The sequence below is a fragment of the Brassica napus genome, chromosome C4 (assembly GCF_020379485.1).
Source record: "Brassica napus cultivar Da-Ae chromosome C4, Da-Ae, whole genome shotgun sequence".
Taxonomy (NCBI): Eukaryota; Viridiplantae; Streptophyta; class Magnoliopsida; order Brassicales; family Brassicaceae; genus Brassica; species Brassica napus.
In genome coordinates this window covers 45,659,298-45,684,148 of record NC_063447.1, presented here as the reverse complement: position 1 = coordinate 45,684,148, position 24,851 = coordinate 45,659,298, and the positions used below count along the sequence as shown (strand labels likewise).

The 24,851-nt window shown below is 35.1% G+C and overlaps 5 protein-coding genes and 1 pseudogene across 5 annotated transcripts; 4 read left to right on the top strand and 2 right to left on the bottom strand.

Annotated features, from left to right (window-relative positions):
• The first annotated feature begins 1,090 nt into the window (after positions 1-1,090).
• LOC106435264 lies at positions 1,091-8,575 on the top strand (annotated as a pseudogene).
• LOC106435267 (cysteine-rich repeat secretory protein 57-like) lies at positions 8,030-14,565 on the bottom strand (the record flags this gene model as incomplete). The annotated part of the gene is made up of 3 exons (XM_048755929.1): positions 8,030-8,130; positions 13,297-13,397; positions 13,883-14,565. Coding segments are annotated over 3 exons (885 nt in total), but the record flags the coding sequence as incomplete, so codon positions are not given.
• A 519-nt stretch (positions 14,566-15,084) lies between these two features.
• BNAC04G33030D lies at positions 15,085-16,351 on the bottom strand. Its single transcript, XM_013876132.3, has 2 exons — positions 15,996-16,351; positions 15,085-15,803 (listed from the first exon to the last, which is right to left on the bottom strand). Exons 1-2 carry the CDS (start codon positions 16,208-16,210, stop codon positions 15,224-15,226), a joined length of 795 nt encoding a protein of 264 aa, XP_013731586.1. The 5' UTR covers positions 16,211-16,351; the 3' UTR covers positions 15,085-15,223.
• A 741-nt stretch (positions 16,352-17,092) lies between these two features.
• LOC106435261 (AT-hook motif nuclear-localized protein 5) lies at positions 17,093-19,847 on the top strand. Its single transcript, XM_013876124.3, has 5 exons — positions 17,093-18,131; positions 18,714-18,781; positions 18,865-18,996; positions 19,075-19,233; positions 19,326-19,847. Exons 1-5 carry the CDS (start codon positions 17,624-17,626, stop codon positions 19,605-19,607), a joined length of 1,149 nt encoding a protein of 382 aa, XP_013731578.1. The 5' UTR covers positions 17,093-17,623; the 3' UTR covers positions 19,608-19,847.
• A 398-nt stretch (positions 19,848-20,245) lies between these two features.
• Positions 20,246-21,945, top strand: LOC106435276 (glutathione S-transferase T1). Its single transcript, XM_013876144.3, has 7 exons — positions 20,246-20,433; positions 20,539-20,612; positions 20,868-20,928; positions 21,024-21,077; positions 21,158-21,237; positions 21,325-21,530; positions 21,620-21,945. Exons 1-7 carry the CDS (start codon positions 20,369-20,371, stop codon positions 21,815-21,817), a joined length of 738 nt encoding a protein of 245 aa, XP_013731598.1. The 5' UTR covers positions 20,246-20,368; the 3' UTR covers positions 21,818-21,945.
• A 138-nt stretch (positions 21,946-22,083) lies between these two features.
• LOC106435275 (RNA-binding NOB1-like protein) lies at positions 22,084-24,451 on the top strand. Its single transcript, XM_013876143.3, has 5 exons — positions 22,084-22,529; positions 22,616-23,579; positions 23,675-23,843; positions 23,936-24,055; positions 24,134-24,451. Exons 1-5 carry the CDS (start codon positions 22,211-22,213, stop codon positions 24,281-24,283), a joined length of 1,722 nt encoding a protein of 573 aa, XP_013731597.1. The 5' UTR covers positions 22,084-22,210; the 3' UTR covers positions 24,284-24,451.
• The last annotated feature ends 400 nt before the right edge of the window (positions 24,452-24,851 follow it).

The following is a 24,851-nucleotide window of genomic DNA, read 5'->3' as shown; positions in this document are numbered from 1 at the left end:
GTGCGAGTCAGACTCCTCTCAACTTATTAAAGCAATCAACGATGGGAATGCTGTAGCAGAGATTTATGGGATTGTTGAAGACATTATTATTCTATCTATGTCTTTTGTGAGTATTTCCTTTGTTTGGATCCCCCGGGAAAAAAAACAAGATTGCTGATAGTTTAGCTAAGCAAGCTTTTTATGAGCTCTCGTTTGTATTGAACCCAATAGAGTTTTGAAGTTTTTTAGTTTAATGAAGTTTGTGTTACAAAAAAAAAATTCATCATATATTTTAACTATTATGTTTGGCTAATATTTTAACTATTCTTTCTTTAATGCATTTTCACATTTAGAGATAAATGTTCTGCGTTTTATTGGTTGTTGATCGGAATGTACTGCTTTAACTTCTAATAATCAGATGATTATGTGTAGTTTAATATGAGGGATTATATCTTCCAAAAATCACCATCAGCTTGGTTAACAAAAGTCAAAAACACACAGAAATTACAATCAGTTTTCATGAATATATAATTATTTTCTTTCGCATCATAAGCCACGTGCTTCGTGATAAAAGAATTGTGAATTATGATTTCTTTTTATTTGTTTGTCAAAGATTATGATTTCTTATTAATTTCAAAGACTAATTATTATATGGTGTAGTTAATGCGAAAGCACATTCTCTTACTTTCTCGACATTAATATTAATCATACTAGTATTTCATAACACTATTTTACTCCACCACTCTTTTCCACGATCTATGAATGATCAGCTTGGCGCCACGCATGCACAAAAAAAAACAATTAAATTGAAATTACAAAATCTCTTAGTAATGAATTTTCATAAATACTAACGGATTCACTGAAAAATAACTAGTAATAATTTTCCATCTAGTGTAGATGGTGAAATCGATGTAATACTGACAGTCTGGACTGAAATTCTGAATATTTTATCTCTCTGCTTACTGCGTATAACAATTATGATAAATAAGACAACAAAGTTATACAATCTAAAAGAAACAGTTTCTTGTGTAACAATAATACTTGCACTTCTCCTAGAACAAAGTTTGATTATTTCGGAGATGTGAATATTCTTGCTGATGAGAATATGCCCACTGCATATCGATTCAGTTTCTGGTAAATATAACGAACTAGTAGAGGATGTTATTATGCACGTATACAGTGCTGATAATTCATTTGGCTGATTTAAAATCTACTAAAAATAGTCGATGGGCCTTTAGCGCATATACGTGTAGTTTTATTTACCAGTCACTAGTCCATCGGCATATAGTATGTGGCTCGACTCTTTTAAGTGCATTTTAATTTTGTTAAATTAAAGCATCATGAATTCGGCGATGTAAATAATTATTCCCTATTTTCTCGACCAAGCATATACCAAGAATACAAAATAAAATAACGGACAAACTTGCAGTTGCCGCTGTTTCTTTGTATAAGTTTCTGTCTGATTTTTACCCGGCTACTCGATTTAAATCAGGTAATCGCGTTTTCAAGTTTTTCTTTCAGTATTGTTTAGTTTGTATTAATTTTGTCCGGTATTCTTTGTAATTTTTATAATAAAAACTTAAAATGTATAATATTTAGCATTTTATACAGAATTTTTTTACCGATTAAATATTTGTTTAAATTAAATACTATATGGGTAATCCCTTACAAACTTTCTTTTTACTTTCACAGTTTTCACCTTTCATTTTTTTTTAAAACGTCAAAATCAAAATTAACGACAGAACAAAAGCTGGAAGGCGGGAATGTCTTTGTAGAACCGATGGTCCCACAAATAAACGTTTTTGCGTAAAGCAAACTCAAATATAATTTTTTTTTATTGTGTTAAGTTTTCCCGTAAATTTGTAGTGTTTCTAAATATAAAATAAAAATAAGAGAACCGATAATTTTCCTCCATAATTAGCTTTTTCCCCTTTTTATTTTTATTTTAGGCCAAAACAGAGAAAAGTAACTGGAAGTTTTGAATTTTTTTTCTGGCAAATGACCTATTTCCTCTTTTCACCATACTGATAATTTTTCTTCGAGACCATTCGTGTGGGACAAGCGATGTTTTCTTAGAACTTATTTTTCTGCGAAATTTTTGGTAAATTTTCAGCTAATTAATGGTTGATTTGTTCAGTATTGGTTATAGTTTTCTGTGAATACTTTTTTCTTTTGAAAGATTCTTCCATTAATTTCACAAACATTGATGTTTTAGGTTTTTTTTTTTTTTTTTTTTAATTTTGGTTTTGTTTATACAAATCGATATGATTTGTAATTTTCCATGCAAGTCTACATGACGTCTTCAAGCAATACATGCCTCTGTATGATAATTGTTGTTTTAGTTGATATTTGTAATTGTATAGTTTTCAAACGAAATCACGCGTCTGTGAGTCGGGTGGTCAAGGCGTTCCGTGGATCTCCAACGGACCCGAATTCGAATTCGTATCACACCCGATTTCCACAGCGCGTGGCCACCGGGGCTTTCACATTCTCTCTCCGGAGAATGGTTTACCATTTTTTTTTTTAGTTTTCAGACGAACTGGTATACAGGTCAGTCGCTTGTTTTAATATTATGTGTGAAAAATTTAAGGTCTCAACCTTTAAAGATATAAAAGTATTATTAATTAAGCGTTTGGGTTTTTTTTTCCCAATAAACACGTATAGAGCTTATAGGAGCTCGACTGGTATGAGTTTTGAATGTGTTAGAAAAGTCTGGTTTTGCCCATGAAATGATGTATTTATTTTTATAGGTTTAGGAATGAACAACCGAATCAAAGGAGGATCCAGCATGATTGGTGTTTATGGTCGACCATATGGTTCAAGTAGCATTTTGAGTTTTGATGGATCAGAAAGTCGTCAAAGTATAGATGATACTAAGCAAGGCAATGTTTTTTTTACTATCTTCTTTGATTTTTATGACAATAGTTAAAATTTGTATTTGTTCCTATAACCGCTTTTAATTTGACTCACAGGTCATCAGAGTTTAGTGGAGTGGTTAAATGAGACACTTCCTTATTTAAAGTTACCATGGGAAGCTTCAGAGGAAGAACTAAGAGCGTGTCTGATGGATGGTACTGTCTTTTGCAATCTCTTGAATCAGCTTAGTCCCGGTTCAATGAAAATGGTACTTGATTTTTGGGTAAACCTATTGGTTTTTCTATATACTTATGCAAATTTTAGATTTACTCTCTTTTGGATTATCGTATAGGGGAGTACTTTTGAGCTTGCTTCTATAAATATTGAGAGGTTTTTAACAGCTATGGATGAAATGGCCTTGCCCAGATTTGAGGTTTCAGACTTAGAACAGGTTTGAACTCTTTTTGATTCATTTTTATTCAAATGTTTAGGTGGGTGTATTTGATCAAACATTTGAAATGATATCATATTTAATAATTTTGTAGATGATTTTAATGATTTTGGATAATTAACAAAATTTATCATGATTATTGATACAGGGGGATATGATTCCAGTTTTACAGTCTCTAAAGGCGCTTAAAGCTAGTTTCTCTGATGCTGGATATGATAAGAATACACTTAGCTCAATGAGAAGGTGGAGTTTGCCTGAGGATCAGTCAAAGGGACTTGATGGCAACTTTAATGATGGACTACAGTCTAAGGAAGTCTCTGAGATTAATACATCTCATGCTAAAATTTTGGACTTACTAAAATCAAACACTTTACAAGTAAAATGTTCTAACAAAATTAAACAAAACTATGTTTTGTACAACACTTTAGTTTAATTTTGTTTCAAGTTTGCTAATTCAGCCATATTTTTAAACATAAACCCTCAACTTGTAATTCTGACTTCGTTTTCCTTTTCTCTTATTAGAATACTTCTACTCGATCCTTGTTTGATATGCTCGATAAGCTTCTTGACGAGAGTGTGTATAAGATGAATGTGGATGTGTCTCATGTAAGGAAGTGATTTGACATTATTAGTTCATAATTTTTTTTTTTAAAAGTTCTCAATCTTTTTTTTTGTTTGCTTGCTCTGTTTTTTTTTCCAGGATTTTGCATCTATCTTGAGAGGCATTGTGCAAGTAGTGGAACAAAGGATCTCAAATCAAGCTGAGAACCTAAAGAATGTATGATTAACTCAAGTTTTTATTATTACTTTTTCGCTTACTCTATCATACCTTACACAATCAGGAGATATGCTTGTGCAGCAAAACATACTCTTTAGGGTTCGGGAAGAAAAATATAGATCAAGAATAAATGTATTAGAAAACTTAGCATCTGGGACAACAGATGAGAATGAGGTACTCTTTATCAGATTCAGTCTCTATTTGCGAAAATTCATTTTGTTGCCATTTTTCAAGAAAATGTTCAAAATGTATTACTATCTTCTGCTCTGTAGCTAAGGTCAGAAGAACAAGATGTACTCCAACTGAAAAGGAAAAAAGAGCGCAGTGATGCTGAGCTTTCTAAGTTGAAGCAAGAACTTGAAGTTTTGAAAGAGACACATGAAAAACAATTTTTGGAACTAGAATTATATGCTCAGGAAGCTAAAACTGTGTTGGAAAAGCAATTAGAAGAGTCAGAGTTACGTGTAGTAGACTCAACCAATAAAGTGAAAGAACTCGAAAAGTTATGTGAAATCAAAACGAAAATATGGGAGAAGAAAGAGCAAACATACAAGAGCTTTATACACAACCAGTCAGAGGCTTTGCAGGTTATTTGACTTTAGTGATGGTTTTGTAAGCTCTTGTAATTGGGTTCTTAATACAATTGTGTGGTTGACCGGAACCAACAAGAGGTTATAATTCTTTACCTATCATCAACTTATGTGAATTCTGTAGGAGTTGAAAGCTACCTCAATGTCTTTGAAACACGAAGTTCTAAAGACAGGAGAAAACTACTTCCAGGATCTAAATTACTATGGTAAGATTATTTTTTCAGTTTCTTTTTGACTTCAGTGTTTTTTAATATGTACTAATGCTCTACTTCTTAGGCTTAAAGCTTAGAGGAGTGGTTCATGCAGCAAAAAACTACCAGGTAGTTGTTGAAGAGAACCGAAGGCTTTACAATGAAGTACAAGAACTAAAAGGTATAAGTTGTGAAATCGTGTTTTGAAAGAACATTTTTGACATATTTTGAAATATAATCTTGGCACAAGTATTTCGGAATATTTGAAATTTTTATGTTGAAGATATATTGTTACGTTGCTAACTCTATTTCACTTGTTCAAGCATTTTGTAGACTGATAAATTTGCATCTTGCCATCTTATAAATTGTATTTCGTATCTCTTACATAAAAGGAAATATTAGAGTCTATTGCCGGATAAGACCATTCCTTAAAGGACAAAATAAGAAAGAAACATCAATAGAGTACACAGGTGAGAATGGTGAGCTTGTGGTTGCAAACCCATTAAAGCAAGGCAAAGACACTCATCGGTTCTTTAAATTCAACAAAGTCTTTGGCCCTTCGTCAACTCAAGGTTTTAGCCTCTTCTGTAGTTTTCATACAAGGAAAATATAGTTAAAAAGTTGTACTGAATCTTTTATTTATGCAGAGGAAGTATTCTTAGATACTCAACCGTTGATTCGTTCCCTTCTTGACGGTTATAATGTGTGCATATTTGCTTATGGTCAAACAGGTTCTGGAAAGACTTATACAATGGTAAGGAAACAGAGCTATGTAAAAAGATAAGATGATGTCATTCTTTATGAGTTTATATCAAACATGTGTTTTCCATTTTATGTTTCCAGAGCGGACCAAGCATAAATTCAGAAGAACATTGGGGTGTAAACTATAGAGCTTTAAATGACTTGTTTCACTTAACTCAAAGTAGCCAAAACACAGTGATGTATGAAGTTGGTGTTCAAATGGTCGAGATTTATAATGAGCAAGTTCGTGACCTCCTTTCTGATGATGGTCCCAGTAGAAGATATCCTTCTCTGATCTAATCTAGTATTCAACATTTTACCATTTTTAATTTTCAAAAGTTAATCTTCCTTAATTTGCACACACTTGGGATTTGGAATACTGCTTTACCAAATGGCCTCGCAGTTCCTGATGCAAGCATGCATTGTGTAAGATCAACTGATGATGTTCTTGAATTGATGAATATTGGATTGATGAATAGAGCTGTAGGTGCAACAGCTCTTAATGAAAAGAGTAGTAGATCACACAGGTTTAAAGACATTTTTAATTTTTTCCTCTTTAAGTGTATATATCTGCATTGCATAGCTAAGCTAAAACATTGTTTGGTCTTTTTTTTTGCAGTGTTCTTTCTGTTCATGTACGCGGTGTTGATGTCAAGACCGACTCCGAGTTGCGTGGTAGTTTGCATTTGGTTGATCTTGCTGGAAGTGAGAGGATCGATCGGTCTGAAGTAACCGGAGATAGACTCAAAGAAGCTCAACATATAAACAAGTCATTGTCTGCTCTCGGAGATGTTATATTCGCTCTAGCACATAAGAATCCTCATGTACCTTATAGAAACAGCAAGCTGACTCAAGTCCTCCAAAATTCTTTAGGTACTATCTCTGAATGATAATGAATATCTTAAGCCTACGTGACATTTTTGTTTGTTTTATAACTCTTTGGTTTTGATTTGTTAGGAGGACAAGCGAAAACTCTTATGTTTGTTCAGATAAATCCTGATGAAGATTCATATGCTGAGACAGTAAGTACTTTGAAATTCGCCGAAAGAGTTTCGGGTGTCGAGTTAGGTGCAGCTAGAAGCTATAAGGAGGGACGAGATGTTCGACAACTCATGGAACAGGTGCTTCTAATACTTTTTTTCAAACCCTCAAAAATATGATTGAATCTTAATATCTATAATTGATAATTCTTGAATCTTGATATTGCATTCAGGTATCCAACTTGAAAGATATGATTGCCAAGAAAGACGAAGAACTTCAAAAGTTTCAGAATATAAACGGTACCAAAAGAAGTGGTTTAAACAATCTAAGGTTTGAGTCTACTTCTCCAAGAAGACATTCTTTAGGAGGAGCGTCGCCAAATTCTTCAAGGCAAAGACAAGGATCTCGTTTACTCGGAAGAACAACTTCAGATTCAGCAGATGAACGTTTACAACAAAATGAATCGCCTAAGTTATCTGGTAAGGCTAAAGACAATAATAAATAGAAATATTAGGCCCTTAATTTTTAAATTTTGAAGAAACACTGAGTGATATTTCTGATATTTGTCTTTCAATGGGGACAGAAACTGATGGCTCGAATCTCTTCTCTGTAACCTCAAGTCCTCTTGAAATGTCTGAACAATCAGAACAAAATGAAAAGTGGGTATATATCATAATTAATTTTACTTTTAAATCCTATGATTTAGTTAGAGTTAAACTTTGTTTGGTGTTCGTTGTGTATCTGTTGATTGCAGAGCTAATGTTGAACCATCAAAGGTACTAAAGCATACTCTGAAAGCAGACCAAACTAGACCTTCTCGTCTGTCAATTTCCACATCCTCGTCTATGGCTTTAACAGGTAATCTCACCATTGACTCTTATTACCAAAATATTACTCCATATGTTGTGAGTTGTAACCATTCAGATCCATAGTGTTTGGCTTGGAATCATGATGTGTTTTTCTTTTAATCGCAGGTTCTAAAAGACAGATAAATGGTTTTTCAACTTCAGTAAAACCTCTTACCAGAAAGCGATGAAGAATATAATTGCTGTAAATTTGAAGATTCAGGTCTATGCTCGGAAGCTTTCTTCCTTCTACACTACACGAGCTAACAATGTTTTGTTTATCAGAAACTCGAAAGTAAGTAATGATCAAATGTATCAAAATGGAAAATGCTTTGTGATGATGTGTATGGTATAACATACAAGCAGAATCTAACAACCATGAGAGGGGAAACTAATTGTGTAACATATTTTAGTAACTATCACAATCTTGGTTCAATTACTTGGTCAGTTGTTCTTAAATGTTTTCAAATGAACAAAAAAGACAAAATTATTATAAATTTTAATCGTCGTTACAGCAGCTGAATATAACCGGATTAAGAGCGTGATCAAAACCCATTTAAAGAGAAAATAAAAACATAAGCATGACGCAAAATTAACGGAAACTTGATCTTATCTTATTAAGTATAAACATGCAAAATTGCAAATCTTATCATAAACCCAAAAATGCGAACACCGAAGCGGCCATTAGCAAGAACCATTCCCCCAAGTTTATTACATCCTGTAGAAAAGAATAATCCAAACATTACAACATTGACCATGATACTAAAAGTACGAGAGATCTAATAATGTTGCAGCTGTTTTGATAAATAGAAACTTGAAATATAAATTTTAGAAGCTGAAAACTACTACAGCTTTTACTCTAATATGTGAAAGTTACATATCGTCTACTCTCTATTATAAATAGAAATATATATATATATATATATATATATATATATCCCCTAAACAATATCTGCGAAGTGATTTATACACTTGTCGTCACTACAATTATTCTCGCTGAAAAAAAGATGACATGACACTTAAAATAGATAACATGGTTTTAGAAAATAGTGACATGACATCATATTAATTGTGAGATGTAAAATTTCCTTATAAAAATTTAAATTTGTTTTTCAGGGATTTTAAATATGGTAATAAAAATAACTCATATATCATCATTAATGTCAATTTTCAATATAAATATTTATTTATGGTAAACTATTAAATATATTAATAATTCATATATCACAATTAAAATAATAATATATATGTATATATGTATCTCACATTAATAAAAATAAACTAAATAAAGTAACACTAATCCAAAAAAAATTGATAGTTAAATATTTAAACATTATTTAAATTTATATGTTCATCTTCATCGTTTAAATTAACAAAAAAAAAATTCAGTTTAACTAAAACAAACAAAGTCTCAAATTTATTAGAATTTATATTTATATGTAAATATATATATAATTAAAACTATTTTTATAAAATCTAATTTGGGTTTTTTGCAAAATTGACCTACAACTTAAAGTCAAACACAAAACTAACCTCCTTTTTTTTTGAAAATTGGTTTTGCCCTATTCACCCCACAAGTTCATATAATTTACGAAAATGCCATCAATTTTTTTTTTTTTTTCGAAAATGACATCTTTACTCTCTCACCCTCATCATCTTCAAGTAATTACAAGATTGCCATTGTCATCAATACCACAACCACCATGAACAACCAATTTGAAACTCTTAATGCTCCCAAAATCGATTTACCCTTTTTTTTTTTTCCATTCTTGTGAACTAAACACAACATATCTCTCACTTTCTCTCCACAATGAGCTAAAAAAACCCAAGATTTTGATTCTAAAATTTTTATGGTTCATAGAGTCATAGAAACTAACGATTCTGGGTGGGTGATTTTCGTTTGTGATTCTGTATGCTTGGAGAAGCCTTATGTATGCTAAGGAACTTATCTCACCAATTTAAGGTATGATATCGAGTTTTTTCCCAGATCTGTTCGTCAGACGACTTACTTGGGAAGTCGTCTGGCTGTAGACGACTTCCACTTCTGGCTGTAGACGACTTACCTGGAAGTCGTCTGGTCAACGCAAAAGTTATTTTTGCAATTGACTTTGAAATCTGTAACCTGAGACGACTGAAAGTTAAGTCGTCTGCTATTGTTTGGTTTCAAAAAAATTTCCAAAGAACCTAGATGACTTACATTTCAGTCGTCATAGGTTAGTTTTGCATTTGACTGGATAATTACAGAAGTTTGACTTCCCCAGACGACTTACATTTCAGTCGTCTGTCGAAAATTAAAATAATAATATTTTTTTAAAAGTAAACGACTTACAATTAAGTAGTCATAGGTTAGTTTTGCAATTGAAGAAAAAAACTTCAAGATTTAATTATACACAGACGACTTATAATTCAGTCGTCCACCAGACGACTTACTTGTAAGTCGTCGAGGATTTTTTTCCGAGATTCTGGTCAAACATCGTAAATCCTGGACGACTTACATTTCAGTCGTCTCGTGGACGACTGAATTATAAGTCGTCTGTATATAATTAAATCTTGAAGTTTTGTTTTTCAATTGCAAAACTAACCTATGACGACTTAACTGTAAATCGTCTACTTTTAAAAAATATTATTATTTTAATTTTCACTAGACGACTGAAATGTAAGTCGTCCAGAAAAGTCAAACTTCTGAAATAATCCAGTCAAATGCAAAACTAACCTATGACGACTGAAATGTAAGTCGTCTAGCTTTTTTGGAGTTTTTGTTTTAACCAAACAATAGTAGACGACTTATTTTTCAGTCGTCCGAAATAACAGATTTCAAAGTCAATTGCAAAAATAACCTCTGCGTTGACCAGACTACTTATAGTTTAGTCGTCTGGACAACTTAGATTGAAGTCGTCCGCGTCTTCTCCGCTAGTTTTTAAGTCTTCTACGTTAGTTTTTGAATAACTTGTATTTTTAAGAGTGATAAGTAACTTCAAGATATGTAAAACTCATATTTACAAAATATGTTCTCTCCCATAGTTTTACTAAATTTGACTAAGTTTTTCAACGCAAACTTATAAAAAAATATGATATGCTTTGACTAGTTACTATTGTTTGTTTCCATCTCTTAAGTATTATTGTTATAGACAATAATGATGACTATTGTTATGAGTTGGAAGAAGGGTTAAATGCTTCTTAAAATGTTGTATCAATATGAAGCTACCAACATTCTTGTTTATTAAGATGAAAAAAGGCCATTGGAGTTTATTATTGCATATGAGAGATCCAAAGATAAGAAAAAGGCTACTAAAGTCTATTATTTCATTGATTTGTAAATGCGTAAACACATTGTTAGCACATTTAATACATCTTGGAAAACATTATTACTGATTTTACAAAAAATTCACAACTAAAAGAGTAGACATGCAATTCACAAAACAGACCACAAACAAAACTATTATAGATCATTCCTCTACAAAGACAAGCTTGGATTCCACTTGAGTAGACAAGACCAGACGACTTTTAAGAAGTCCAGACGACTTCTAAGAAGTCCAGACGACTTCCAGGAAGTTCAGACGACTTTGTCAGAAGACTTTTAGGAAGTTCAGACGACTTCCAGGCGACTTTACAGGAAGTCCAGACGACTTTTAGGAAGTCCAGACGACTTTCAGACGACTTTCAGATGACTTCCAGACGACTTCCAGACGACTAACAAGTAAGTCGTCCCAGAAGTCTTCCAGATCTGAAAAGCCTGCATATTAAATCCAGATCTGAAAAACCTGCATATTCAAAAACGTTCAAATGGCTTAAAAACAGAAAAAATGAGTGGAAGATTAGATAAATCTACCTTTACAGAACACACAAAAATACATATCTAAAAATAATAGATCTACCTTTAAATTTGTGGAAGATGAGTACCATCTAATTAAAAACCTGCAAAAAAGATAGATTAGTAAGAAAGACATGAGACAAAACTGAAAAATTCATATAAAGTTTGGTGTTTTCAAGTCAAAGAGATTAGAGTAGGTTTGGAGAGTTTTAGTTTGAGAAAAAAGTAAGAACTTTATTCAACAAGAAGTTACCAAATGAAGAAAAATCATACATAAGAACTTACCAAAACGCTCAGAAAAATCCAGACGACTTCCTGGAAGTCTAGACGACTTTGTCAGAAAACTTCCAAGAAGTCCAGACGACTTTGTCAGAAAACTTCCAAGAAGTCCAGACGACTAACAAGTAAGTCGTCTCAGAAGTCTTCCAGATCTGAAAAACCTGCATATCAAATTCAGATCTGAAAAACCTGCATATCCAAAAACGTTCAAATGACTTAAAAATAGAGAAAATGAGTGGAAGATTAGATAAATCTACATTTATAGAACACACAAAAATACATATCTAAAATTAATAGATCTACCTTTAAATTAGTGGAAGATGAGTACCATTTGATTAAAAACCTGCAAAAGAGATATATTAGTAAGAAATACATGAGACAAAACTGAAAAATCCATATAAAGTTTGGTGTTTTCAAGTCAAAGAGATTAGAGAGAGGTTGGAGAGTTTTAGAATGATGAACATTACATTTTTGTTGCAGCAATTTGAGAGGAGGAGAGAGAATGTGTAAATTTTTCTTTATATAGGGAGACAAAAAATCCAATTAAGTTAAATATTTTTGACTCAGACGACTTCCTAGACGACTTACATTTCAGTCGTCTGTTGAAGAAATTAAAACAGATGAGTGTAAGTCCAGAAGAGTTTAATATTTTTAGTGGGAAATTAAATATTTTTAGCAGGAAACTAAAATAGAAGACTTTCCAGACGACTTCCGAGTAAGTCGTCTGGTTTAAATTATTTAAGCGGGAAAATAATTTTTTTTAAAAAAATTTAGGCGGGAATATTTGGACGACTTACATTTAAGTCGTCTGTTTTAATTTCTTCACCAGACGACTAAAATGTAAGTCGTCCGAGTAAAATGATCCGGTTAGGTTAAAACGTACATTGGTAAAATTAAAGGTTCGGTACGATGTGGACGACTGAAATATGTCGTCCGGGTAAATTATTCAACAGACGACTGAAATATAAGTCGTCCACACCCTAAACATAACCCCTAAACTTAATTATCTAATTAAACACTTCATAAAACCAAATCAAACTTGAAAAGTGTTTACTATACACAGAAATAAAAACATATAGGTGAAAACTAATTTTTGAAAAAAATATTTTAGTTTTCCAAAATCTAACCCTAACAATACATACAATACTACAACATATGTTTGCCAAACTCCTAAACCAAAGTATTTCATGATTCACTACTTCCACTCATCTATCTTCAAAACAAATCAATTTTATCATATCTTAATTTATATCACTTAAAACTGTTTATAATTACTTGATTTTTATTTTTCACGCATCAAAATATTTTTTTACAAGATTTATAAATTATTTTTAAAATAAACTGGTACCAGACGACTTACACTTCAGTCGTCCAGACGATTTCCAACATCTCAGACGACTCAGACGATTTACTTGGGCTATATTCGTAAAAATGGCTTCTGTTTTTTTGTTTGGTCACAAAGGGTTGAGCTGTAATTTCACTAGGCTTTTAGGTTAGTTTTGCATTTGATTCAAGTTTGGGTATAAGTTTGGGATTAAAATCAAGTTGTAGGTTAGTTTTGGCAAAAAACTCATCTAATTTTATCTTTATTAAAATTTAAATAAAATCAAATTTAAATAGTTATTCTAAATCAAAAGAAATAAGATTACAAAAATACGATTATGATTTTTTAATAATGTTGAAATATAAATCAAAATTTTCTTTTGAAATAAAAAAATATTATGTTAAAAATTATTATTTCTGCGCATGGCGCAGGAAAACTCTTATTATATATATATATATATATGCGCTCACCTCTGATCGAGAAGGAACCGCTGCGAGTAGGGGATGGAAGCGGCGACAACAAAGAGTTGTAGGTATCAAAACTTACAAGACATTTAGGAGTCCAGATTAGGCCTGGGAATATGAGTTTTTACCCGCGGGGCCCGGCCCGTTTGACCCGCCGCGGGGCGGGTGCGGGTCGAACAATTTAGAAAAATCGATTTGCGGGTGCGGGTGCGGGTTATGAGCATTTTATGCGGGGCGGTGCGGGTTGGTGGATTTTGAAACGCGGGTACCCGCCAACCCGCATTTTTTTTTAACATTTAAAAAAAAAATATTTTTTTTTGTAAAAATGTATATTTTGTAAAGAAAATATGGGAATTTTAAAAAATAATAATCAAAATATTTTAAAATATTTAAAATTTTAATTATAAATATATTATTTATATTATATTTTACAAAAAATAAATTAAATAAAAATTTTTTAAAATAAAAATATAACCCGCGGGTCCCGCGGGTTATTCGCAAAATTAAGCGGGGCGGGTGCGGGTACAAATTTATTTGTTCGCGGGTCGGCGGTGCGGGTTTGACCCGCAACCCAGCCCTAGTCCAGATCATAGCCCAACGCTTATCACTACAACAGTCAATGATCTCTTGCAACGCAAGTTTCAGGCATGTGGTACAGTTTCCAGGATCCAAATAAGGAGTGCACTGAACAATAGACTCAAGATCATACAAGTTATCGAACCTAGTCATATCCATAAGATAATATGGAGTACGTGATGAAGATAACATAGACGATCTGACGATAACTTCACCCATTTTATCAGCCAAACTCTGTCTAAATTTACCAAATGTTGTGGGTGTTGGATCGGTAGACCACAAAAAGGTATTAGGCTGTGTCTCTAAAGCTGAGAGGAAGAACCTATCAGAGTAGCGAACCATACAATCGAAGTAGTAAATGACTGCTTCACGGCTGTTGGTACAGTTTTTGGAGATCTTGGTTGTTGCGGTCTTGACGCAGAAGTTGCAAGTTGTTCTGTTGACGTCTCCTGTGCGCAAGAACATTCCATGGACTGTGTCTGAAGCTAGACCAGTCGTGAGGTTGTAATAGTTATCGAGGGAGGACTGATTGCTTAGAATGGAGAGAAGAGCGTTGAGATTTGTGTGGTAAGTTGAGTTGCGAGTGAAGTTTCCGGATGTTTTGTTGCAGAAAGTCTCCATGTGGTCGGATTCGGACATAGTTTGGTTAGTTGTGATGAGAAGACATAAGAGAAAGGAGAAGGCAAATAAAGCAGAGAGTTATTTTGCGGTTGCCATGCTTTTACTTTTCTAGTTCTGAGACAAAACTAAGAAGAAACAAATGATTTCTATAACAACTTAACAAGTTCACTAGTCCAGTAGTCCATATCTAACTTGTTTTCTGTTTGTTATCTTGGTCTTTGTTGAACGTATAGTTTTGTTTATTTTTCTTGGATTCTCCCTCCCAAAAAGAGTTGACTAGTAGGTGAGAATATATATATAAGTAGGGATTAGTGAAGGGGACAAATTTACTGTGAAACCACCAATAAATATGTGAAATATATATGATGAATGCAATGATCTTAAAACCAGTATAACGTACTTGACGACCTATGAATCTCAGATAATAGTTGAGCTTCATATTGACATGTTATACTGACTAGGACATGTAATTGACTAGCCAGTGTAAGTGTCACTGACACTAATATGTACTCCATATACTCGGTTTTACAAGTAAAAAGTGAGTTTTATATTGACAACATATTATACCGACTAGGACATGTAATTGATTAGTCTGTGTTAGTGTCACTAATACTACTACTAATATTAGTAATAACAAATATACAAGAGGCAGAAGATGATGAAAACAAAGACAAGAGATGGGACTAATTCGAAAAAGCTCATTTTGTGTTGGGGTGAGATATCACACAGAAACAGATCACAAGAGAAAAGGTATTTTAAAGTTTACAGAACTGGAACTCTTGTTTGTTGTTGTAGTCTCAGACAACTCCTTCATACTTGTCCATGCTTTTCTCTTCCTCTTATTCGATCCACCACCAACTGTTGCTTTTTTCTCAGGAACACTTTCGGGCTCAACTGGTTTCTTACTTTTGGATTTCCTTATTCTCTTCTCTCTCTCCAGTGTAAGCATTGGCTTTGGTGTATTCTCCACAGCACTACTATTCTCCACCTGATCATTCACAACTCTCCTTTCAGGTGAAGAAGGAAGTGTGTTAATTTGGATTCCTTGAGGCACTAAAACCATCATCTCTTTATCAATCTTGGGACGTGGACGAGTTGTTTTAGGCTTGGGCGGGTACATGTCTTTCATCTGACCTTTTGTAGTTCCTCTCTTGAGATTACGGTGAGAACAGAAGTTGCAGTAGTAAACTACATTGTTCTGTGGCAGAAACATGTTAGGCTTCTTCTTCTTGTACCTCATGTGTTTCTTCTTATTAGCAGAAACCTTTTCGATTCTAACATTACAATTGAAGCCAGGCTGAAGAGCAGTCTCACATCTACACGAGAGAAAATACATATAAATCCAATTTTGATAAAAATCAACATTAAAATGTAAAAGATAATCTCTTTTGTCAACATTATTAAACAAACATACTCTCTACCTGAACAAATAAGCAATATTAGCTAATCGATATAAAGAAGAAGCAACACGACAAAAGAAACCTATGAAGAGGCAAAAGGTAATGTACCTTTGACAAGAGAAGAGATCAGGATCATGAGGAATGTCGGAAGCTTCTCCATCAGCAGCGAGACGCCGACCGAAAAACGTAGCTAGCAACGGGATGGGAGTATCTCCAGCGGTGGACCAGAGAGCGAGATTCTTCAAGTGCTCGTGTCTGAGCACAGACTTGAGATTCGGACCTCCTTGAGCTTTGGTAAGCTTGTTAGCTCCCCGTTTCCCCATCTTGCGCAAACCTCAGATTAAGCTCCGCAAATTTTTTGAGTTCAATTCGGTTGGATTTTGCAGGGAAGGGAAATTGAGAAAATTAGGGTTTGATTATGCAGCCGCCTGGAAATATGCAGAAACAAAAAGACCTAATGAAGAAGAAGAAAGGTTAATGACTATTTTATCCTTCATTAAAGGGGAAAATAAAAAAAAAATCAGCAAAAACATGAAAAATATATTTTAACCAAAATATGACTTTTTTTTACATATTTACTATTGTATAACTTTTTTTATTTGTCAAATATTAACAAATATCTTGGTTATTACATGATTTTTCTTTTTCTTATTTTTTTTATTAATTTGCTTGCTAAAAAATTATCTTTTAGCATAGCTATATTCATTATCTTTAGCGATTTTTTTTAGAAACACATAATCTTTGCCATAAATTTTTATTATTAAGTCTTAACTACCTAATCAGACAACATACTATCAGAACGTTATATTTTAAAAAATTGCTTGAAATGTATTAAATTAAACTTTTTCAAAAACATTCAATCAAAAATATTTTACAATTCAAATATAGGAATTTAATGATTATTTTTTAGGGATAATATTTAGAGAGATTCAATTTATAAACTTCTATAAATAATTTATAAACACTTATAAATAATTTAAGAAGACTAATTTTATCTTTTTATATAAAAATAATGATAATTTAAAAGTAAAGATGAAAAGTGTATCTTAAAATTAGAATTTTCCTATATATTTATTTATAGCATAGAGCAGTATTCATTTAACTAGTAACACTTCTCTTTATTGTATCAAACGAGTTAATGAATAGTTTCCCAGAATTAATGAATTATCTCTAATTGTTTATAAAAAAAAAAGAGAGAGAGAGTAGCTTTGCTGTTCAAGTGTTTTCAGCCTCCAGTTCAGTTCAGAGAATGCTTTAACTCAAAAGCGCTCTTCAATTTTCAAAATGTATATTTAATTTTAATACATACTCTTTCTCTCTCTCCCTCACTTTTGTCTCTTCTGTCATCCTCTCCCTTTTTCTCCCCTCTGATGTACATTGCGATTTACATCTCAGAAACCCTAGATTTCGAAATCTAGGCTGTGTTCTGTGTTTGTCTTTTCTTTTTCTACTAGTCCTGTAATAGTGTAGGAACAGCTTCACCTATTCGCACTACACATTTCGCGAATTCGAATGAGCTCAGAGCTCAAGATTTGGTTTCTTCTTCTAGAATTCGAAACAGATCTTTGATATTATCCCCAAGGTTTCTTGAATTTCACAATGGTCTTAACAAAAACCCCAGCTTGAAGAATCTTGGGTTCTATTTCAAAACCCTAAAAGTTTCCGACTTTGAATCCTCAAAACCAGATTCCTAAATCTATCGGTAGAAATTAGGTTTTTTTTTTTTTTTTAAATGCATGGAAGGAGGTCGAGAAGCTATGCCATTCCCTCCTCCTTTCTACTTCCCAAGAGGACCTTTCTCCTCTCAGTCCGCGAGTGCCATCCACGCGCCGCCGGGTTTCAGGCCAATGTCTAACCCTAATCTCCAGCTACAGCAGCAGCAGCATCAGTTTCCCTTGGGCGAGCAGAGACACCATCAAGATTTCAGCCATGGGATTCATATGGGTATGGCTGCTGCTTCTTCTTCTTCTTCTCCGGCTATGCAACAACCGCCGCCGATTCCTACCCCTCCTCCTCATCCCTCGGTAGCTGCTGCTGCGGAGGAGCCGATGATGGTTAAGAAGAAGCGAGGACGGCCGAGGAAGTATGTTCCTGATAATAATGAAGGGTGTGATCTTGAACTCTCTCCGATGCAGTCTTTGCAAAAGCCTAACATCTCTTCTCCAATCTCTGATCCTAACGCTCCTAAACGAGCTAGAGGTCGACCTCCAGGCACTGGGAGAAAGCAGCGTCTCGCTAATCTCGGTCAGCTTTCTTTTTCCTGAACTGGGATACTTTTGGTTTTGTTGAATTGTGTGACATATTATTTAGCTCTAATTAATACTCTTGACCACAGTTAAATAAGCTGTGTTTAGCTCTCTTGGTTAAAGCAACCTGACTGGTTCATGTTGCTGTTTTGGAAGCTGGGGTTCCAGTGAGTGAGCTTTAGTGCTTGCTTGTAAACTGTGATTAGCTGAAATTAGGACACTATAGGCTTAGATATGATTATTTGTTTTTGAGTTTAGAAGTTGCTTTTTAGCTTTGTTATTTAGAGACTTAACTTTGGTTCTGACTGTTAGTTAACTGCACTTGAATGCATGTGCCTAATGAGTGAAGCTTTTGTAACTCAACATTGGTAACCTAGTGATTTCTGAATTTGAGGAGAACTGATAGGGATCCAGAATGTGATTTTGGTATAAGGAATCATTAGACTGTTAATGTGATGAAAATTTCCGGTTCTCGTTTGCTTGTGTTATCTTCTCTTTGCTGTAGAAGTACTCTTAGATATTGACTTGATGTTGAGCTTCTACAAAAAGTTTTTACCTTCGTTGGCTTTACTATTTTTAGGTGAGTGGATGAACACTTCAGCTGGATTTGCTTTCGCGACCCACGTGATCAGTGTTGAAGCAGGAGAGGTACATTTAAACTCTCCATTGATTTTAAATCATACATTTTGAGTTTGCTTAATTCTATGATCTTTTTTCTTCTTATTTTGTAGGACATTGTCTCAAAAGTTCTTTCGTTTTCACAACAGAGGCCAAGAGCCCTTTGTATTATGTCGGGAACAGGAACGGCTTCTGCATTTACGCTTCGTCAAACCGGATCATCAGCTCCTACTCTGTCTTTTCAGGTTCAAAACTTTCCTCTTTGGTCTCACAAACAAACTCCATTTTCATCTTCTTTGTTTTTTTTTTGGTTTGCTGTGTAGGGGCATTTTGATATACTAAGTGTACAAGGATGTTACTTGGTGAATGAAGAAGGTGGGTCTAAATCAAGAACTGGAGGTATTAGTGTGTCCCTCTCCCGCCACGATGGTTTTCTGATGGGTGGCACCGTCGGAACCCTTATTGCAGCCAGTCTCGTTCAGGTATATCATCATTAGTATCAACCTCAGAAACTTAAAACACTTATCAAATTAATTGGACTTAAAAACCGAAACTTGCATTGTGGGTTTTGTAGGTGGTGGCGTGTAGTTTTGTATACGGAAGTGCAAAGGCTAAAGTAATCAAGCAAGAAAACGGGTCAAAGGAAGACAACACCACCAAAAAGGACAACAGCCTGGAGACGCCGGCCAGTGAACAACAGCGGTCGCCACGAGCAACAGAATCAGCAGCAGAGGCGGCTCAGACGCCACTGGACTACTCTTCTCCGGGATGGGCAGGATCTGGTGGTGGTGGCAGCAGAACAACTGACTCAAGAAACAATAACCACCTCACTGATATTGACTTGACACGGGGATGATTCAGTCAGTCTTGTTCTTTCTACTACTTATTAGAACATTGCAGCATCATACAGATATCGTTGGTGCTGTATATAAACTGTTGTTGTAGATTTCTTCTTCTTAGTTTTGGATTTTCTTGGGAGTAAGATGTTACCAGAGAGACTTCAGGATTTGAATTTTTTTCTTCCTTTTTTTATCTTAACATTTGATCTGTTGTAACATAATTCATTTTCTATTTCTAAGGAGTTTATTTATATAAATTGTTGGCTACATCAAGCTTAGCTTCTTAATAAACTTGGTGTTCTTTCGTTTAACTGACTGGTTGTGATTCATAATTTGATTTTTCAAAATTATGTTATTGGAGCACAAATCTAACAATAACGAAGTTGAAGGAAACACATGAAAAAAATAACTAAGTTGTATAATGATTTTGTTAAATAAATCGTTTTAACGGAATGAAAATTTATTCAACTAAAACACCTTTTTACAATGATACAACATTTGTTTGAGAGTTTGAAATACATTTGACAGTAATAAAGATTAACGGATTGTTTACAGTTTCGCGTATCTCAGTCTGGGACACCGTATACGCTCGGCTCCTGTATCAATACGTAGGGGTAGATATGCTTGTTTGTCGTTTTCAAAAATAAAACGGCATGGAGTCTTAAAATGTGAAGCAGAAACAGCAAGCTAATTTTCTTTGTCGGACACTTCTTCCCAAATAATTACCTTTCAGTCTTGTAAAACATTCTGATCCACACAGCAGAAGGAGAAGAGGAAGATGAAGCTGAAAGTGTATGCAGATCGTATGTCACAGCCGTCTCGTGCTGTAATCATATTCTGCAAGTAACTTCGTTATCCTTCCTTGTTAATTCTGGAGGTGATTCAGCTTTTTTTTTAAAAAAATTAATAATCTTGTACTTGATGATTTGGTTATACTTTTGATTTAAGGGTTAATGGAATCGAATTCGATGAGGTTCTGATTATCTTGGCGAAGCGTCAGCAATTATCCCCTGAATTCAAAGGTTCGTATAACTAATCTGACAAAAGGTTCAGTGTTCGTTTTATTTCGATGACAAAAACTGTGTATTTGCTTGCACAAGTTGTAGTAATCAATCTGTTTATCAATCTGTTTATCAATCTGTTTCTTGTTCTTGGCATTAATAGCCAATGTTGAGGTGAAGTTGAATCTGAGAAAATACTTGTATATATTTGTCTTGATTTGGTCTCAACTTATGAATTGCTGAGACTTTATCTAAATCATGGATTTTGTTTCTCAGAGATTAACCCATTGGGGAAAGTTCCAACTATTGTTGACGGCAGACTTAAGCTCTTCGAGAGGTTACACACATTTAAATTTCTTCCTTCTCTTTTGCATTTCTTGGTTCTTTTTTTTTTTTAATGAATCTTAACCTGAAGTAATATTCATCTGGCAGTCACGCCATCTTGATTTATCTTTCCTCTGCATTCCCGAGTGTAGCTGATCATTGGTACGTGGTCTTATTTGTTTTGACACATGTTCTTGAATACGAAGGCCAACGTGTGTTCGTTTACTATATTCGTTCATTAGGTACCCGAATGATCTTTCCAAGAGAGCCAAGATTCACTCTGTCTTGGATTGGCATCACACCAATTTACGCCCTGGTGCAGGTATATTACACACTTTAATATTATTCATATTCGGTATGGAGTCAATTTTAGAATGACCAGCTTCGTGTTATTGTTTTACTATTTCAGCTGGATATGTAATGAATAGTGTTCTAGCTCCATTTCTTGGCGGTTCTCTGGACTCGAAAGCAGCTGCTGAAGCTGAGCAGATACTAACCAAGTCTCTGTCCACTCTAGAGACTTTTTGGCTTAAGGGCAATGCTAAATTCTTGCTCGGAAGCAGCCAACCATCCATAGCTGATCTCAGCCTTGTATGCGAACTTATGCAACTCCAGGTACACAAACATACATTTTCCAAAGTAATCAAAAAGTATATCTTCCTTTGCTATATTTTTGGCATTTGATTGTATGTGATATTTTGCAGGTTTTGGATGAGAAAGATCGTCTTAGATTGTTTAGCCCTTACAAGAAAGTTGAGGAATGGATTGAGAATACGAGAAAGGCGACACAGCCTCACTTTGATGTGGTTCATAAAACCCTTTACGGAGCTAAAGACAAAGTTGAGAAGCAGCGGAAGATGGGAACAACCGTATCTAAACCGGCTTTTCAATCTAAGATGTAATAACAAATCTGTATCGAGGGCTGTTTGTGAAAACCCCGGTTTAAGGGATCGCTGTAATAACTCGGTCCAACATTTACACTGTAATCGGAACCAAGGAATCACTTATCAGGGCTTTTTCAAAATAAACATATAAGTGAGACCCATTGAAAATAAATCTATAGTTAACAAATATTTGCCCATTTGTTTGAACATGCGCAAAATAAGGTGAAAATATATGGGCTTTCCGACCATAAACAAATGAATTCCCATTTATTTGAGCCCATTCAAATATTTGAACAAAACGACGACGTTTTCGGTAGCCCTAGGGTTTTACCTCTCTTCTTCGTCGCTTCTCTATCTCTCAGTCTTCTTCACTGAAAGCGGCAAACAAACGAAACTCTAACGCAAGCAATCATGGATCCGAAGCCAGCATCGATGTGGAGTTCCATAGTGAAGAAAGATCCCCCCTCAAAGCCTCCGACAACCGACGTAGCTCCGTCGGCGATTCTCGGCATGGTCGGAAACTGCAAATCCACAAAGGGGATATCCATGGCGGTCGTCGACGCCAACGCCGTCATCGACGGTAGCCAGAGCTTAACCAACTTCGCCGACAAATTCGTAACCGTCCCCGAAGTAATCTCGGAGATTCGCGACCCTAACTCTCGCCGTCGTCTCGAGTTCGTCCCTTTCGTTATCGAAACCATGGAGCCTTCTCCTGAATCCCTCAGTAAAGGTAAAGCAAATTGATTCTTCTTTTTGAGGTAGTTAGTTTGGATTCGATGGTTGAAAGCAGTTATTGTTTTTTGTTTGTTTGTGCAGTTATTAAATTTGCAAAAGCTACTGGTGATTTGCAAACACTCTCTGATGTTGATCTTAAGTTGATTGCTTTGACGTACACGCTCGAGGCTGAGGTTCATGGGACCAAGAATCTTAGAGATGTTCCTCCGCCTATTCAGACTGTTAGGGTTAAGAGATTACCTGAGAAGGAGTTGCCTGGATGGGGGTCTAATGTGGCTAACTTGGAGGAGTGGGAGGCGCTGGAGAACGAGACTGAGGAGAAATCGAACACTACTTCCAAGATCCTTCCGCTTAAAGACCTTAACATGAACATCCTTCCTCCCTCGGACAGCTGTTCTGAGGTTGGTGATGTTGCGTCTCATACTGAGGGTCAAGAAGAGGATGAGGAGGAAGGCGGGAGGAAGCAGAAGAGGTACCCGCCTAAGAAAACGGAGGTGAAGATTGAGGGTAAGATGGTGGTGGAAGGAATAGATGCATCTCAGGGGGGAAATGATGCTGATGAAGATGGTGGTGGTGAATGGAGGCCTGCGGTTAGTAGCAGTACTCACAGGAAGTTCCTTAGGAGAAAGGCCAAGTGGGAACATTACAATGCCTTGGCTGAGCAAGAATTTCAGAAAGATCAAGAAGCTGACAAAGCTGGTGAAAAGAAGTGTGCAAAAGATAGCGGAAAGGATGATGAAGAGCTTTCGTCCATCTTGAAAGGTATTAGGTTGGAGGAAGACTCATTAAAGGCTCTCCAAGATGAACCTGAAGAGACGAATGGTGACGATGATACTGAAGTCGACATTGCTAGTGAGGATGGTGATACCTTTGAGGCATCATCGATGGCAGATGATGGTAGCAGCGAGCAGAGTTGGTCGTTGAGAGCCTTATCTGAGTCCAGTGTAGCTTGTATAACCGGTGACTACGCGATGCAAAATGTTATTATTCAAATGGGTTTGCGTTTGCTTGCACCCGGAGGTATGCAAATTCGCCAACTAAACAGGTACAACTTTATGAATCAGATGTTCCTCTTATCCCTCAAACACTTTTCATTAGCTGAGGGGGAAGTCTTATACTTGATTGCACTTGGATGTTCAGGTGGGTGTTGAAATGCCATGCTTGCTACACAGTAACTCCTGAAATTGGAAGAATCTTCTGTCCCAAGTGCGGTAATGGCGGCACTCTGCGCAAAGTAGCGGTTACAATAGGCGAGAATGGCACCATCATAGCTGCACGTAAACCACGTGTAACACTTCGAGGGACTAAAGTAAGTAGTCGGTTATAAGCAGAAACAACCATGATTTGCTGTTCGTTACTTGCTCTGCATTTTAACAAGAAACCCTCGTTTTCTTTGTGCAGTTTTCGATACCGATGCCTAAAAGCGGAAGAGACGCAATCACCAAGAATCTGGTTCTAAGGGAAGATCAACTTCCTCAAAAGTACCTCCATCCCAAGACCAAGAAGAAAGCAAGCAAAGCGGTTAGTAGCTATAGAAACTCTTATGGAGGAAAAAAACATTTTGATTTGATTATATTGTGGTTTTGTTTTGTTGTTTAGGGAGATGAGTATTTTATATCAGACGATGTGTTCATGAACCATCACAGTGATAAAAAGGCACCATTGCAGCCTCCAGTGAGAAAAGCTATGGCCGTTTTCAGTCAGAAACGGAACCCTAATGACAACCATTACTCGCGTTCTATGCACTGATCTATTTGTTTCTACCCGCATAACAAGCATCTCTTCTATGAGAACAATTGTATTGTGGTTATATTTGCTATCTTATGAATTATACTTTTGGCTCTGTTTTGTTTTTCATTTTCTTTGGAATTCACTTTCAAATATTTAGCCATGGTTGTGGCACAGTTTTGGTCTCAATCCTATTATTCTTTTAAGAAACATAAACCAATAGTTTGTATTTATTTAAGAAATGTTTTGAAACGAATAGTCGATTCCCCCTGCTGAGGAGAAGGAGCTTAAGGAGTCATTCAGGAGATAATTGGAGAAGGGACGAAAGTAAAAGTGGAACAGAAGGTATATGTAATACTTGTGATTATTATGATCGTTGATGTTTAAATGGTGGTCATGTCCTTTTGGACAGATTGATCCGAGTATCTATGTCGGGAGTTTTAACAAAAGGTGTTTGACATGCCAAGTAAGTACAAGAGCACAGCAGATGGATAGGCTCCTCCGTGAACATGTTGATCTCAACAATTTCGAATCACAAGGACTCAAAGCAAAGAGATAACAAAGTTAAAAAAACATGTCTTTATCTTTG